General features: G+C 37.2%; 1 protein-coding gene across 7 annotated transcripts in view; it reads right to left on the reverse strand.

Annotated features, from left to right (window-relative positions):
* The window catches only part of LOC127868726 (polycystin-2-like), a 49270-nt gene that overhangs the window by 23991 nt on the left and 7095 nt on the right, over positions 1 to 18184 (reverse strand). For all 7 annotated transcript variants that reach the window (XM_052410741.1, XM_052410742.1, XM_052410748.1 and 4 more), the window contains exons 2-4: positions 11251 to 11364; positions 10841 to 10968; positions 10244 to 10500 (exon numbers count right to left, since the gene is read on the reverse strand). In XM_052410741.1, the coding sequence (XP_052266701.1) occupies positions 10244 to 10500; positions 10841 to 10968; positions 11251 to 11364 (499 nt within the window). The remainder of the gene's footprint in view (positions 1 to 10243; positions 10501 to 10840; positions 10969 to 11250; positions 11365 to 18184) is intronic.

Below are 18184 nucleotides of genomic sequence, written 5' to 3' on the forward strand. Positions count from 1 at the left end.
TATTACGGTATTAACTTAATTCACGGATAAGCGTAATATACCTATGCCGTGGAAGATACTACCGTTTGTGCAACCACAAGGGGGCCCAACAAATACAAGTTGTCCTGTTGGCACTCCAGAGAACGAAGATAAAAAGATGAAAAAGTGGTCTGATTCCTCCAGAAAGCAGCTTGAAGCACGTCAGAGAGTGGGGTATGATTAATATATGCCCACGAAGCCGACATTGCTTGTAATTCATGCGGTCTAATCTTAAAAAGGGATGAATCCCTTGAAGAAAGAGAAGAGTAAGCCCTTTTTATAGTCGAGGCTACCCAACGGGAAATAGAAGTGGCAGACACATCGCCCCCCCCTTTTATAGAAATGAAGAGTCTCTTGCGAGAACCTCGAATAGACTTAACTCTACTAAGATAGAACTTCAAAGACCTGACAGGGCAGAGGAGTCTATCTTCATCTTCATTACCACAAGTTCTAGAAAGACTTGGGACCTTGAAGGGTTTAGAAGCCATTGAGGAGAGTTGATTTTTAGCAAGGAATCCTGGCTGACACAACAAGGTGACAGAGCCATCGGAGGAATCAAAACGAAGATGGCTTTCTTTGATAGAAAGAGCATGAATTTCACTTCTACGTTTGGATGAAGCCATGGTAAGAAGGAAAATGGTCTTCCAGGTTAGGAACTGTAAAGAAGCCTGATTAAGGGGTTCATAGGGAGCTTTAATAAGTGATCCAAGAACACAAGCCAAATCCCATTTGGGGGTAAGAGAACGAGACACAGGACGTTTAAGTTCCATGGCTCGGATCAGTTCCGAAATGGCTGGGTCAGCACAGACTTGTGATGACTTACGAAAAGCCAAGGTATGCGAAAGCACAGATCTGTATCCTTTGATGGAGCTAAGAGAAAGTTTCTTATCATCAAAGAGATAGATTAGAAAATCCGCTATGCGTCTAGCAGAGGGATTGAGGGGATCAATTTTCCCTCGAACACACCAATTAGAGAAGAGTTTCCAGCGAGCATCATAGACTGCTCTGGTGGACTTTCTCCTTGCAGAGGCAAGGAGCGTTGAAGCCCTGACAGAAAAGCGTTTCTTCTGCAGGGATTGCCTGATAACGGCCAGACATGTAAGTGGAAAATGTTTGGATCCAAGTGAAGTCTGCCTCTCTGAGATAGGAGATCTGACCTGTGCGGGAGTTCCCTGGGAAATTCGCACAGGAGACCGAGAAGGTCGTTGAACCAGGATCTCCTGGGCCACCAAGGGGCTATCAGGAGGATCCGGCAAGAGCTCACACTGATTTTCCCTAAGATTTGGGGAATTAGAATGGGTGGGGGATAAGCATAAGCGTCCAGTTGATCCCAATCGAACGAAAGCGCGTCTACCGCCCACGCTGCTGGTTCGTACACTGGACTCACATACAGAGGAAGTCTGTGGTTGTCTCTGGTCGCAAACAGGTCGACCAGTGGATAACCGAATGTGAGGAATATCTGGTTGGCCACTTCCTGATGAAGTGTCCACTCCGATGGAAGTAACTGGTGTTTGCGAGACAAACTGTCCGCCAGGGCGTTGAGACGACCTGGTATGTGTTTGGACAAGAGAGACGTTGAGGCTATTGCAAAGAACAAGTAAGTTCATTGTTTCCAGATACAGGGATTGAGAGTGTGTACCGCCCTGTTTCTGGATGTAAGCCACGACTGATGTGTTGTCTGTCGATACCATCACACAGGAGTCCCGAAGATGTGATTGGAATTGAGAAACAGCTAGAAAGACTGCTCGCATTTCGAGATTGTTTATGTGCAGGAGAGACTCCTGAGGAGACCACAATCCTGATAATGTCAGGCTGCAGAGTTCCAGGTGAGCGCCCCAACCTTCCATGCTCGCATCCGTTATGAGATGTAAAGACGGTTGCGGGGGAAGAAGCGGTACTCCTGCCAACAGGGTCTCCTCGTCTAGCCACCATTGAAGGTGGGGGACTAAGGACGGAAGGATGGGAATCTGTGTTAGAAGATTGTCTGGAGACCATTTCCATCGAGCTGAGAGATAGTGCTGAAGAGGACGTAGGAAGAGACGTCCCAACTGCATGAAGTCTGCTACAGAGCTCAGGATATCGTTGAGTGAGAGGAAATCTTGAGCTGTGATATGAGATTGGGACAGCACCCATCTGACCTTCAAAAGGAGGTCTGATACACGTTGCGGTGAGACCCTGACCCGATTGATGTGGGTCAGAAAATTAATTCCCACGAATATGAAATCCTGAGAGGGAATGAGGTCTGACTTGGTTACATTGAGAAGGAGTCCTAAAGAGAGGAGCTCCTTCCAAGAGAACTCTAGGTGTAGCAGAAGCAGTCGACGATCGAGCTAGTGTAAGAGCCAATCGTCGAAATACTGAAGCAGTTGAACCCCGTGTAATCGGAGGTGTGCGCTCACTGCGGCCATGAGTTTGGTGAAAACTCGTGGAGCTGTGGCCAATCCAAAGAGCATCGCTCGAAACTGGTAGACCTGGCCTCGAAAGGAGAAGCACAGGTACTTCCGGTAGTTGGGATGGATAGGAACATGGAAGTATGCATCTTCCAGGTCCAAGGAAACCCCCCAGTGCATGGGTTTGATGGAGCGCCGAATGAAGGCAGGAGTCTCCATCTTGAAAGTAGGTTTGACTAGAAACGTGTTGAACACTTTTAAGTCTATGACTGGTCTCCAGGAGCCGCTTTTCTTTTGAACAAGGAAAAGGCGACTGTAAAATCCTGGAGAACAAGGGTCGTAAACCCTTTCTACCGCCTGTTTTTCCAGGAGTCCAAGAATGGAGTCTGGAAGTTGTGGATGCGGAGATACCAGATCTATTGGGACGCGAGAGAGTGGGGGCCTTTTTTCGAATTGAAAAGTGAGGCCTTGTGTGACAAGAGAATGAACCCACGCGTCCGCAGTTATTTGGAGCCATCGATTTGCAAAGTGCATAAGTCTGGCCCCGACTGGTACCTCTGGTATCAGAGGTTGTGGCGGTAGAAAGGGGTATGACCTAGGGCTGACCTTTTGGAGGTCCACCCTTGCCGGAAGAAGGATTAAATGACTTCTTGTCCGCATTGGGTTTGCCCTTACTCCAATTTTGGTTTACAGAAGGCTTCCGATAGGAAGATGTTCTGTTCTGAAAAGGAGGCCTATTTGTGGGCTGACGTGGAGCAGACGGACGCTTAGTAGGGAAACTGTCCCTTTTAGCGTTCTTGGCTGGTGGGGCTCCTGGGGGCTTAGAAGCAGGGCGCTTAAAAACCACAGGGCGCTGGCCAGAGTTGCTCCTAGCTAAGGAGGCATGTATCTGATCTTCACGATCAGCAGTAAGTGCCGACTGTATCCTCCCTCCGAAAAGAGAATCTGCTGTTAGTGGAGCAGTTCGAAGGGAGTTAACGCCTGTTTCCAAAAGGAAATTATTGGGCAAGGAAGAGAGGATGAGGTCTCTCCGAAGCCTTAACATCTCAGACATAGACGACGCAGCATTGTGAGATAAACACTGCGTAGTACGTGAAAGATGTATCAACAAGGCCCGGAGCTCCTCTGGGATTGAATCAGAGAGCTCCCAAACCAAGTCTAAGGCTGTGGCTGCCATGAGATCTAGCTGGTTAGCCAGACCTATGGAACGGCGTTCTCTCAGCTCCCAATTTTCCAACAGGGATTATTTACAATCCTTCGGAGTTAGTAGCATATGATATCAGGTAACGTAATTAAGCTATTAAAATTAAACTCAAAACAAATATGTTTGTTGATCGTTTAATATAAAGACAATAATCATACGGCACAATAAACGCACAAAAAGTAACTTAAAGTACCGATTCTAAAAATGACAATGGCAAATGATTATTGGAATTTTATTAATACATGCCCGTGATAATCGTATTTTGTTTTTATAAATTCTTTTTTTTTATTTGCATTCTTTTAAAATAATAATTATTTCTATCCGGAAGACAGCAATTTCTTTAGAAACGGGTATGCAATCACTAAAAACAAAACAACAGCATGCTTTTTTATTAACTAGTTTATCTATGTTGAATCCGCTCACATTAAATTAATTATGATTTTAAATATAATTATAATTGTTCTTTCTAATTTCTTTGCCTAACTCATCATTTTAAAAAGATTTTCATTTGAAGATGCGCATCAACTCGGCGTCATGTCGCGGATCGCTGCTTGTCTCGGCAGACAGATGCGAAGTTTCGCGGCGAAATGTGACTTGCCGTCACATACTGAAGCGGCTTCAACGGCCGACTCAGCATCAACTTGTTGCGCCTTGCTGCCGCGGATCATGAAATATGTTTGTTCCGCGTTGGCTGTACTGTATATCAATAATATGCATATTCTAAGTATAAAAGGGGCAATAATTCTGTCAAAATGCTTGATAAAGTTGTCTGTTCTTGTTTGTAGGTTGAAGTCATGATGGTAAACAAGTATGCAAAATATGAAAGCAATATATCAAGGGACACAGGAAATATATGGGGTAGTACGCAAATTTTAACATAGATTTATCAATAATATGCATATTCTAAGGCTTAGAGCAAAATAAGCGTGACATTTTGTAAAACATCTATTTTCTTTTTAAAGGTGAAGGGACTCTCAATTTCAATCACAATGGAGGGAGGGGTGGAATGAAGAGGGGTGTATAGTGTGGGGTGTGGACATTTATTACATTATCTTCCAAAAATGCGAAACAAAATAAAAATCGGGGGGGGGGGGGGGGGGTCATTTTAAATAGGAGGGGGGGGGGAGGATTCGGGGGGGGGGGGGGGGGGGGGGGGGTAAAGTGTGAGGGTGTGGTGGTCATTTGTGAGATGATCTTACAAAAAAAAAAATTAAGGAGGGGGGGGGGTTTGGGTGGAGTCTATTGTGGTATGTCAGGTAAGAGTAGTTTTGTTAAAGTATCAATCAAATCTAATCATAAATAAAGAAGTTATGGCAATTTGAGCAAAATTTAATAATTTGACCTTGAGAGTCAAGGTCATTCAAAGGTCAAGGTAAAATTCAACTTGCCAGGAACAGTAACCTCGTGATAGCATGAACGTATTTGAAGTTTGAAAGCAACAGCCTTGATACTTTAGCAGTAAAGTGGATCGAAACACAAAATTTAACCATATATTCAAAGTTACTATGTCAAAAAAAAGCCTTAATTCCGTAAAAATGACAACCAGAGTTATGCAACTTGTCCTTTTACTGTACCCTTATGATAGTTTGCGAGTGTTCCAAGTATGAAAGCAATATCTATGATACTTTAGGGGTTAAGTGGACCAAAACACAAAACTTAACCAAAATTTCAATTTTCTAAGTATAAAGGGCCCATAATTCCGTCCAAATGCCAGTCAGAGTTACATAACTTTGCCTGCACAGTCCCCTTATGATAGTTAATAAGTGTTGCAAGTATGAAAGCAATAGCTTTGATACTGTAGGAATAAAGAGGACATAAACACAAAACTTAACCAAATTTTCAATTTTCTAAGTATAAAAAGGGCACATAATTCTGTCAAAATGCCAGTCAGAGTTACATAACTTTGCCTGCACATTCCCCTTATGATAGTTAGTAAGTGTTGCAAGTATGAAAGCAATAGCTTTGATACTTAAGGAATAAAATGGACCTAAACACAAAACTTAACCAAAATTTTCAATTTTCTAAGTATAAAAAGGGCACATAATTCTGTCAAAATGCACGCCAGAGTTATCTAACTTTGCCTGCCCAGTCCCCTCATGATAGTAAGTAAGTGTACCAAGTTTGAATGCAATAGTATTGATACTTTCTGACAAAAGTGGACCTAAACGCAAAACTTAACCGGACGCCTACGCCAACGCCGACGCCAAGGTGATGACAATAGCTCATATTTTTTTTTCAAAAAATAGATGAGCTAAAAATAATGTTCTTATAAGTGGAAATAATATAGATGTTTCTATTTGCAGAAACTTCACATTTTATGAAATAGTCAATGTTTCAAGGAAATCTTTTCATTCAGTATGAAAAAAATAACCATGACTGACAGAAAATTTGCTTAAAATGTACAAACAATTATAACAACATATAGGAATAAAAGAGTCATGTATATTATTATCTATCCATTTTATGAGTTAGTTGGGATATAGAGAATGAAAAATATAACTCTTTTGTGCATGATAACCATCCTTATATGAAAATAATTGATAAAATAAGGGTCAAAAGGTAGTGTAAAAAGAGTTTTGAACATGGTCAGTTTTATTTAAAGAAGAATCAAGGACTATTCTGTACACAAACATGTTTGTCATTCAAAATTCGACCAACTTATCTTCCGGAGTTTTTGAGATATGATTTCATGAATTAAATCACTAAAACCGTGACTGTTCAGAGTTTTTTTCAGTTTTGGGGGAAAGGGGTCAGGTCCCCTGAGGGGGGGGGGGGGGGGGGGGGGGGGAATTCACGCGTGAAAGGGGATAAGGGGGAAATTTCAATGCTTAGCAAGTAACAGTACAAAATCAAGTTTTAACACTATAAGTCACCATACATAGAGAGAAAAAGATTATTCCAAAATATATACGGCAAAACAACACGTTTTAAAAAAAATCCAATATACACATTGTAACGTTGCAATCTTGTATGCTATTGTGTGTAAATGCTCTTGCAACAATTGGCCATTGATAATACTATAGCATATAATACACCGATCAAGTTTGTATGCCTTTTCAACAATGTTGAAGTTCGTACAGACAATATAATTCTACCAAAATCATCCTCATTCTGTCCCTTGTTCTGAGAACATCTTAAATGCATGATTTAAAAGAGTTCTGTGTTCCACCTACCATTAAAGTTAAAACAGATTTTTTGTCAATTTTTTCCGATAGCTTTTGCTGTTGTGCGACATGGTGGAATACGTACGGTTTGCGGTAGATGTCGTAAAGCGAAAGTCGTGATAGTGAACTACGTACAGTTTGTGGTAAAGGAGTAAAGGCTAAAAGAAAGTAAACACAGGGATGCGGCAGTTCAAGAAAAATTATAGTAAATAAATTTGTAACGAAAGATGTATTTAAATGAGGTATTGATTAAAATTGAATAACACTTCCGAGAGTGGAATTTTTCACATATTTGGGGGGAAAATATATACTCTAGAGATGGGGGAATGGGGCCGAATAACGCCGAATATTTCATCCAAAAAAAACACTGCTGTTGGGACAAAAATGAGAAGTTACATATTAAGTATTAGTTATTAGTGTCATGGGGGGGGGGGGGGATTCTTGCTCTTTTGTACATTTACACAATATACTGTTTTATTTGGCAGGAAAGGACAATAATCTTGTATTTTAGTTTTTGAAAAATTAGTATATAAACGCAATATTATGTTGCACTTCCTAATTAATTTATTGCCATTTAATTATTCAGTATTTAATCAAATGTCCCTAGTAGATATATATTTTTAATTATTTTATGCAAGATGAAAACCAAAGCAGTAAGAAAAAAATTCTGTTGAAATATTTAACGGATTAGTGTAAATATTTTAAAGAATTAATTAAATATATATAGTGTTTTTCCCAGGCCATTTTAGCGTGGCAAAAAGCCACGCCGTTCTCCCGGATCGCCACTCTGCCCTTTTCAAAGGCAAATTTCGCCACGCGCCTTTATCGATAACATCTTTATTGCCTTACGATCTAACTTGGTCCGCAAAATCAGCTTCCTTGATTGTCTGTGACGCTCCGACTGTGCTTGATTTACTCGAGAGACGTCAACGTCTAATCGACTATATAAATTGAGCAGATTTAATCTATTACAGTGCTCGATTTATAGGTAGGTCTTACTGACTGCTCCAAAGCTGTGAATTAGTCATGCGTGAATAACCCAGTGTCAGTATCAATCGATAATGCCGAAGGCTATGTTATACCAAGCGCACTTTTCGGTCGGCAATGTATACTCCTTCACGATACAATCATTACTTCGGAGACTTTTGATGAAAAACTCGATGTTATTCTCATGGCAATTGTGCATTGGATGCATTATTCAGTTATATCAAAACATATATTTTTACGCATAATAACATTTAAAATCAAAAACAAATTTATTCTTTATTGTTTTCGTCTTTAAGATAATTACATCTAATTATTGAAATAATTACTGAGACGTGTACTAATTTCACAAAATGCGAATCGCGTATACGATTTAACGTTGATATGCACACCTGTCGCTTACATCATTTGACATTTTATCAACATGGCGGACTATACAGAATTAAATTGTGACTCGGCAAAAATGGCAAATAACGTCGTAAACATCGAATTAACGATGGAGATTATACATTAAGAAGGACTTAATGAAATGTCTGTGATAATCAACGATGCATAAAAATGTTTTGGATAGCAACAACATTATTTATTTATTTGTAATCTACTCGGTGGATGTATGTCACGGAAACGAGTGTTTGCATATTGTTAGCGATCAATTTACTCGCAATGTTATTTTAAACATCTGTCAAGATTATTGTAAGAAAATGGGATAAGACAAACATGGTTTCATTTATATGTTAGTGGATCTATGTATAATCAGATTCATATGCATATATTGCTTTATTATGTTTGTCGTGCTGTACAGTTTATTGAAACAGCATGGAACTTAAATGTACATTGCAAGGTAAATATATATTAATATAAAGCATAGTAAGTTAAATACATCTATTACCATTAAATGTGCTTGTTAATATTTTTTTCCAACTGCCTCTGATGCGATTACATGTTTCTCCCTAATTGAGGTTCACGGAACGTTTTTGCCCTTTTTTGCCTAAACTGCGAGCTAAAATGCCCTTTTTGAAAGTAATGCGCCATGCCCCTTTGCCCTCCTGGGAAAAACACTAATATAAATGTGACTGTTGGGACATGTTCCATTGCCTGAAGACCATTATTTTGTGTGTATTTATGTATATTTTACACTGCAATGTAACACAATTATAATAACAGTGGTTTGGGAATCATGTGGACCACAGAGTATTACATTTGGGGTCCATTAAAATTTTGTGATCTGTGTATAGTAAATCAGCCGTGACTGTTGGGACAAAAAGTTTCTTTAGTTAGTATGATGAATTGATCAACCTGAAAGGTCAAAGACCAGTCTTATTCTTTCAATTGCTGTTCAATGAAGTCAATGACATGCATGTTTATATTTAGGGTGATGTTAAAGCAGAAATAGAGGCACTTTAAACAGCCGTGACTGTTGGGACAAAAACCGTGACTGTTGGGACACATATTCCATACAATGTACAGTTGATACTTGTCAGCATATAAGTTTGACTGAAATATGTATACTTCTGTTAGGTTCTTAAGAATAAGTAAAGATAGCCTTTTCATAGAAATCTGCTATCGTTGTCAAACAGTGAGCATTAGAAGAGACACACCGCCAAACCGTGACTGTTGGGACAAATTTGGTGCATTTTAGAACACAAATCTCCAGAATACAGGAAATATTATGACCAAGGTTAGGATACTATCTTTGGACGGTGCCTATTGTCTAGTGAAATAGATAAGTTACATACATTTAAAGCTGCCTGTATTGTTAATTTCATGCAATATATAATAAAGGTATGAAAATGCTCTTTTGGCCTCAATTGAGTATATTTTTAAAAAACATGTAAAATTTGAAAATGCTTGTTTTTTCTCTAAAAATGATTTTCTTAGAACGACAGACAGTCTTGCTACAGTATAAATACAAAAATAATTTAATATGATACTAAAATATATTTTAACATGCATTTCTTATTTTACAAAAAATTAATGTCACGCTAAAATGGCAGTTTTTTGAAAGTTTAGGCAACTTTAAAGTTTTATAATTTCCAAACGAGTTGGCGGATTTATCTGAAATTTTCAACACAGACAAAGTAAAACATAATGAAATGAAAACTTAATCAGAATATGACTGTAAAAAGAAACTTTTTTTAAACATGATTTCAAAGCCTGGCCTCACTGAAAAAAGGCTTATTTTGCTTTAGGCCCTAAGTATAAAAGGGGCCATAATTCTGTCAAAATGCTTGATACAGTTGTCTGCTCTTGTTAATAGGTTGGGGTCATGATGGTAAACAAGTATGCAAAATATGAAAGCAATATGTCAAGGGAAAATATTTGGGGTAGTACGAAAACTTTAACATTTGCACGCTAACCCTAACGGAAACGCAGACGCCGGGGTGAGTAAGATAGCTCCACTATATATATTTCATATATAATAGTCGAGCTAAAAATGAAAGACATTTGTTTAACTAAAGACTAGATAAAAAGACAGCACATACGCAGTGTAGTTGTCCTTTTTACCAAACGCCTCCTTGTTTTCAACACTCTCCGAGTAGGATTCATAACACTCGCGAATCACGTCCTTGAAGTCAGCATGGACGACACATGAGTTGCTGTGGACCTGCAGTTGTCGAATCCGAGGGACGCCGAGCAGCTTGTTCTCGTAGTAGATGTAGCCGAGTTGTTCATCTGGGACCGTCTGGTTATTGTACCACGACTCCCAGTATAGGCCGTCCAGCAATGGCTCTTTGGCAAACTGGATAGAAGAGGTTAATATTATATTGTGAAATGTTGTTACTAACTGTGGTAAGTGAACAATCTCCACTTTATCTGCTCCAATAATTCAATGCTGTAACTTATATTCTTGAACATATTATTATGATTCAGTAAATTTTAATATTTTCTTGGTTTAATGAACCATATACCTGGAACCTCATACCAAATGATTTTTAAAGATCAGAATTACCCAAGGTAAGATGAGTCTAACGCGTATCATAAAAATGCTTACTTAAAACACAGGTAAACATGTGTATGAACTTCTCTTCTATTAGAGAACCCTCAAGTATTTCTACTTAGGAACCCCAATCTGTGATTACCTTCCAGAAGTCCTCCACGCTTGTGATTGTACGGAAGCTGCCTCCAGATGTCCAGGGGGAATCCAGGAAAAGGTCCGACATCACCTTTGTGTAGTAGTACATGGAGGTCCCAGTCATGCCGAAGGTCACTGAAATTACAATTGACAATGACGCGAAATTTATTTAAGCTTAGAAAAAACAGGTGAGTGCTGGATATGTAGCAATACTATTGCAGTCATTTACTTATAACAAACTTTCAATGAATCAAGAGAATCATGTTGATATTTAATCTAAAACATGATCTGATAATCATTATAAATGTTACCATTTTGCTTTACGCACTTACATAGTATAAGCCAGACAAGCTATTTCTCGTACTACAAATATTCCTACAGTTTTCCACATAAAAGTAATTAAAACACTAGACTGACCAATACAGAGGATGATAAGGAAGGCCAGATAGATAATCAGCTCCCTCAGGGTGGTTTTCACATGCAGCTCTCGGTCCCCAGTAACATCCTCTGTCTGGCGGGTGGCCCACAGGGCTAGCAAATATCAACCATCAAGCAAGTGATCAGGGATTTGAGTAGATCATGTTACTCATATACACAAACTACTTGCAATTTACTTGCAATTACCCCAGTAGCATAGTTTTGCACTCAAGAATCAAGCTTATAAGAAGAACATTGAACATAGGGGACAAAAATGTAACCTTTTGGTAAAGACAGATGATTTTAACTAATGACTGATGAACCAAATAATTAACAAATGTAGTGTTCAGAGATTTCAGTAGATTTTGTACACATGCAGCCTGCAACATGAGTCAAAATAATGAGGGGTCAAAATAAAAATGATAATTGTCAAAAGACTGAAGTAACTTGAAATGTTACTAAATGCAGGTTTAAGGTTTTGTAATGGCTTATTTATCATAATGATGAATAAAACATTTTCAAAAAAGCTTTATTATTTCCTTGATCATTTCTGGTCCTTTCAAGTTGCATTGTGGAAAACAAATGTGTCAAAATGATGCAAGGCTAATTTTTTGCAGGAGTCAAAAAATCACTCACATAATTTTATTCAATGCATCAACTTTACCTTGTCACACTAAATTTGAAGCACGGCTTAGTGTTTTTCATTTTTGAAAAATTAAAGAATTTTGAACCATTCAAGAATTAGAAAATACTTATACATGTGTGCATGCAAAAAAGTTCATTACAATTATGGTACTTTTTTTCAAATATTGTTAATTTGTTACCAATCAACATTAACTCAATTAGGAAATAATTCTCAAATTCATCATTATGTATCAACCAATTAACAACATTTGGGATTTTTGCGGGTTTTAAGTTATTCACATCTACAAACATGGTCAGAGCGGGTGTCACTATATCATAATACGCTTTCACAAAAATCATGTCTGTTGAAACATGTGAGATGTTCCTAATGACACTGCACCATCAACAGTCAATGTTAATGAATGTACAAACCCAGTCACTAACCAAGTGTTTAACAAACAAGGGCTGTTTGTAAAACATGCATGCCCCTCATATGGGCTGTCCGTTGTAGTGGCAGCCATTGTGTGAATACGTATTTTGTCAATGTGACCTTGACCTAGTGACCTGAAAATCAATAGGGGTCATCTGTGAGTCACGATCAATGTACCTATGAAGTGTCATGATCCTAGGAAAAAGCGTTCTTGAGTTATCATCCGAAAATCATTTTACTATTTCGGGTCACCGTGACCTTGACCTTTGACCTTGTGACCTCAAAATCAATAGGGGTCAACTGCGAGTCATGATCAATCTACCTGTGAAGTTTCATGATCCTAGGCATATGCGTTCTTGAGTTATCATCCGACCATTTTACTATTTCGGGTCACCTCAACCTTGACCTTTGACCTAGTGACCTCAAAATCAATAGGGGTCATCTGCGAGTCATGATCAATCTACCCATGAAGTTTCATGATCCTAGGCGTATGCATTCTTGAGTTATCATCCGGAAACCATTTTACTATTTTGGGTCACCGTGACCTTGACCTTTGACCTAGTGACCTCAAAGTCTATAGGGGTCATCTGCGAGTCATGATCAATCTACCCATGAAGTTTCATGATCCTAGGCGTATGCGTTCTTGAGTTATCATTCAAAAACCATTTTACTATTTCGGGTCACCGTGACCTTGACCTTTGACCTAGTGACCTCAAAATCAATAGGGGTCATCTGCGAGTCATGATCAATGTACCTATGAAGTTTGATGATCCTAGGCCCAAGCGTTCTTGAATTATCGTCTGACAACCACCTGGTGGACGGACTGACCGACCGACAGACCGAAATGAGCAAAGCAATATACCCCCTCTTCTTGGAAGGGGGGCATAAATATATGTGCCATAAGTGACACTGATCTGAAAATGCAATCATAAGTGCTGATTGTGCAAGGGACTTGAAAAGCAGGCCCTGGACAAATGTTTAATAAAATATCAGCACTAATCAGCCCATATTTACCAACACAAGGTCTAACATAAAGCCAGCCCGACAGAGTTCTGTGGCTGACTTCTTTATCCCTATTTGATCTAAGACAAAATCAATACATTATTGAATACCTATGAACACCCAGTACAATTATGACATTCAGACCTGAAATAACAGGTGATTTTTAAATGGACCATAGTCACTGTACATTAATAATTAAAGTTTTAAAAGCCCAATGGATACAACTTTATTTTCAATATCTGGTAGTTTTAACTGGTACATGTAATGCGTAAATGTTTGAGAATAAAACAATTAGTTATACAAATTAGTAAAAATGCATACACAGATGCATGTTTTTATTATAATATTTAACACATTATTCCTGCTAATAATTCAGACTAGCATCATTGTTATTACAATTTTACCAAAAAGATAACTTCAAAATTGTATTTTAATAGCATACTGATCTATAAGAGAGCATTTTTCAGAGTATTTATATAAAATAAAATATTACAACAATATGTAGAAACAAACTGACTAAGACTTTAACTCAGACATTCATAATTTTGACAACTTAAAATTGTAGTTGATCCTTAAAAATTTTAAGCTTAAGGTCATTTACGTCTAGTGTTCAAAATCTATGACGTTGACGATCCAAATTTTCCTTTTATGAAATAGCTTATACATTTTTATAACCAAAAACATATTCAAGAATTTTTGCATATTTATGTAGATACAGCATGAAGTATAATACTTAACTTTTTAGAGACTTTGCACAATTGTCTGATGCATTTTGTTACCTTTATAGTTATGTTTTAATATTTTGCTAAATCAATAGTTATATTTGCATTGGTAAAATTTGCCTATTTAAATATTTTAAATGTAATTGCTTCCATCATTATTTTTTTAGAATGTTTTTGTAAAAGTTAATGCATTTTTAAGATAAGGCATCAGGGCATTTTTTAAAAGATTTTTCTAGAGAAAAATAAATGTTTTTTATACCAATTTAGTCTAAAACAAGAAAGTAAAGGCCATTTGACAGTAACGAAAAGCTTGGTTTTCATGTTTGTAAAAACACAGCTGGCTTAAACTCAACAGACCAGTCAAATCAATATCTGCTATTATATTCAATACAGCTTTCATAATAACAATCCTGTTGAGTATGGTGATATATTGGCTTTAACGGGTAAAATCACCTAGGATTCAAAACCAATCAGTCTCAGTCCGAATTACAAAGCATCAAAGGAAAAATCAATCAGCAAGAACCTAGGACCACAATTTCCATAGTCCCTGCCTCTGTAACCAGTTGACAAATCAATATTTTCTAGACCTTGGGGAGAAAACAAACAATAAAATAACTAGCGGATCATATGAAGTCAAGCAGGGCTTTAGAATGGTGACATTTTTCGCTAAATAATTGATCAGACCATTATTGTCATTTGACTGGTACATTTTCTGACGTCAAATATTGCGCACATAGGCAAATGTTTAAAAAAATTAAGCAGAACTTTCTAATAAAAAAACAACATTGTATCACTATAAAAACATTTTATAAATAATTATTTTCTGGTTTTGTAAACAGAGTCTGTAGATTGAGGCTTAAAAGCATCTTAAATTTTACTAATGACTCTTTTTAAGATATTTAAAAAAATAATACTGTTGAACGGCTTTATTAGCAGCCAGTCACACACACCAACAGAATGTCACCATAAAGAAAATGTCTGAACATATAGTTCAAGAGAATTTGTCAATTTATCCAGAAACTTGCTCATTTTTTTTTCTCAAGCAGGTGAGAAGAACAGCTCTAGCTTTCACAAAAATGATAGAGCTAAAAATCAAAATTCGGGAAGTAGCAAATTCTTTGAACAATTTGCATACATAAAAAGTATTTCTTTAAATTTATTTTACAGATAAAATAAAACATACAAAATTATATATTAAACAAGGGCTGTTTGTAAAACATGCATGCCCCCCATACGGGCTGTCCGTTGTAGTGGCAGCCATTGTGTGAATAGGATTTTTGTCACTGTGACCTTGACCTTTGATCTAGTGACCTGAAAATCAATAGGGGTCATCTGCGGGTCACGATCAATGTACCTATGAAGTGTCATGATCCTAGGCAAAAGCGTTCTTGAATTATCATCCGAAAATCATTTTACTATTTAGGGTCACCGTGACCTTGACCTTTGACCTTGTGACCTCAAAATCAATAGGGTTAATCTGCAAGTCATGATCAATCTACCTATGAAGTTTCATGATCCTAGGCGTATGCTTTCTTGAGTTATCATCCGAAAACCATTTCACTATTTCGGGTCACCGTGACCTTGACCTTTGACCTAGTGACCTCAAAATCAATAGGGGTCATCTGCGAGTCATGATCAATCTACCCATGAAGTTTCATGATCCTAGGCGTATGCGTTCTTGAGTTATCATCCGGAAACCATTTTACCATTTCGGGTCACCGTGACCTTGACCTTTGACCTAGTGACCTCAAAATCAATAGGGGTCATCTGCAAGTCATGATCAATCTACCCATGAAGTTTCATGATCCTAGGCGTATGCGTTCTTGAGTTATCATCCGGAAACCATTTTACCATTTCGGGTCACCGTGACCTTGACCTTTGACCTAGTGACCTCAAAATCAATAGGGGTCATCTGCAAGTCATGATCAATCTACCCATGAAGTTTCATGATCCTAAAGTATGTGTTCTTGAGTTATTCAAAAACCATTTTACTATTTCTGGTCACCGTGACCTTGACCTTTGACCTAGTGACCTCAAAATCAAAAGGGGTCATCTGCGAGTCATGATCAATGTACCTATGAAGTTTCATGATCCTAGGCCCAAGGGTTCTTGAGTTATCGTCTGACAATCACCTGGTGGACGGACAGACCGACCGACAGACCAACCGACCGACATGAGCAAAGCAATATACCCCCTCTTCTTCGAAGGGGGGCATAAATATTAGACATTTTACTGCATTATATTAATTTGATTTCTTTTTATTTTTCAGTGCAACATTTTATTTTTAACATAGAATAATACATATATACATAGAAAATTGCGTATATACATACAAAGCTTTTCATATAGTTTATAAGTTTATAAACAAAGAATTTCATTTACAGCTACTTGATGGGTACATGCATATAATTGTTGTACATTCAACAAACATTCATGTACAAATCTTATTGTGTTATACAGTAATTTACAACAACAAAAAAAACACAAGCCTGTACCATACAAACCAGGGTTGGCACCAATCGACCGCCCCCGGTTTTAACCGGCGGTTTTTACCGGTTAAAACCGCCCCGGTCAATACTCCCGAAGTGGTCATTACTGGTCAATACTGGTCGATTGAACTTTACCCCCAATTTTAATTTATATTCCATGCCTAATTAAACAATATTGATAATATAAATTAAACAGACATGTTGCCAATAATGTCTTAAGCTATTAATACCCACTATTTTATACCTGTTCATGCAATTTTTAGGCCAATCTCTCAAAATTTTGCAAATAAGTCAAAGTTGGTCAATTTGATTTTTCTGGTTGATTGATTTTTTTTTCATTTTTAATGAATTATGATGCTCATATAATTCTGTGCTTGATTCAACAAGAACCTGTCAATTACTGTGTATGAGTTGTTCCTCATACCCCACTGTCCCCACAGTCTTCTAACGGTCTTCTCACCTATACAGGTTGGGGCAGCCAAAACTGATAATAGGGCCTTAAATGGCACCTTTTTGACACAATCCTTACTTGTCATGTATTTTTGCATTGATTTCTTTAAATACTTTTTAAACAAAATAGTGAAAAAAACTTTAATTTTTATTGATATAAGAATAAAAAACATAATAAGAAATAATTATTAAAAGAAAAAAATAATTGAAAAGAAAAGTAGACCCACAATTGGAAAACATTATTTGTTGGCAAAATCAAGAACTTTGATTGTTTATTCATTTGAATACCAATTGAACTTTTAATATGAAAGGGAAAAACACCTCTTAATACAGAAAGGAAACAAGTTAGAAGTAACTATTAAATTAATAGCAAGTACAATGTAATCTTCTTGTGTGAGTGATATGAAATAGCCTAAGGGCAGATTTGCTTAATTGTCGATATCAGAGACATAACACTGCATGCAATTTATTACCACTAAGAGGCTAGATTTATAACCCTAGAATACACAAGAGTTCTGTTTGTCCATCTGCTTATCAAATAGATATATCAATAGATAAGTGAAATGCTATGGTACCTACAATAGTAATAATACTTTAGTAACAGATGTGATACACTGAGATAAAGATATTGCCTTAGTCCTCATGTATTTGAGGCTGTTTCCATAAATAATAAAGAAGTAACTTTTTACAGCTTTAAAGATTTTTTTACAATAAATAACTCAGAAAAAAGTTTATCAATTACAGAATAATTATTGATTTAATATAAAATGGCTCCTTTGTAATGTTTAAATGCTAAAATTTTCAATCGACCAGTATTGACCAGTAAAGACCAGTAATGACCAGTATTGACCGGTTTTAACCGGGTATTGACCGCCGGCCCGGTCAATACTCAATTGACCGGTCAATATGCCAACCCTGATACAAACTCAATTAATGTTGAATATAAGTATGTATATTATAGTTTACCGAAAAACTTTCCTAATGAGGAAAAAACAAAAAATTGCCAAATGCTGTCATAAACAATCCCAAAATTGAAGGTTTCCAAAAAAAAATTGTTTGTTTATTTTCATAAATAAAATGCAACATTTAGTTAGTTTCCATATGCAGCTCTTTGGCTTGAACCTAAGTAAATGTAATACTGACAACTTGACAACATTAAGTTATAAGTTTTAAATTAATTAGGAGAAAAAAATCAAACACGCCAATTTCCAAAAATG

This window comes from Dreissena polymorpha, chromosome 2 (assembly GCF_020536995.1).
Source record: "Dreissena polymorpha isolate Duluth1 chromosome 2, UMN_Dpol_1.0, whole genome shotgun sequence".
NCBI classification, from domain to species: domain Eukaryota; kingdom Metazoa; phylum Mollusca; class Bivalvia; order Myida; family Dreissenidae; genus Dreissena; species Dreissena polymorpha.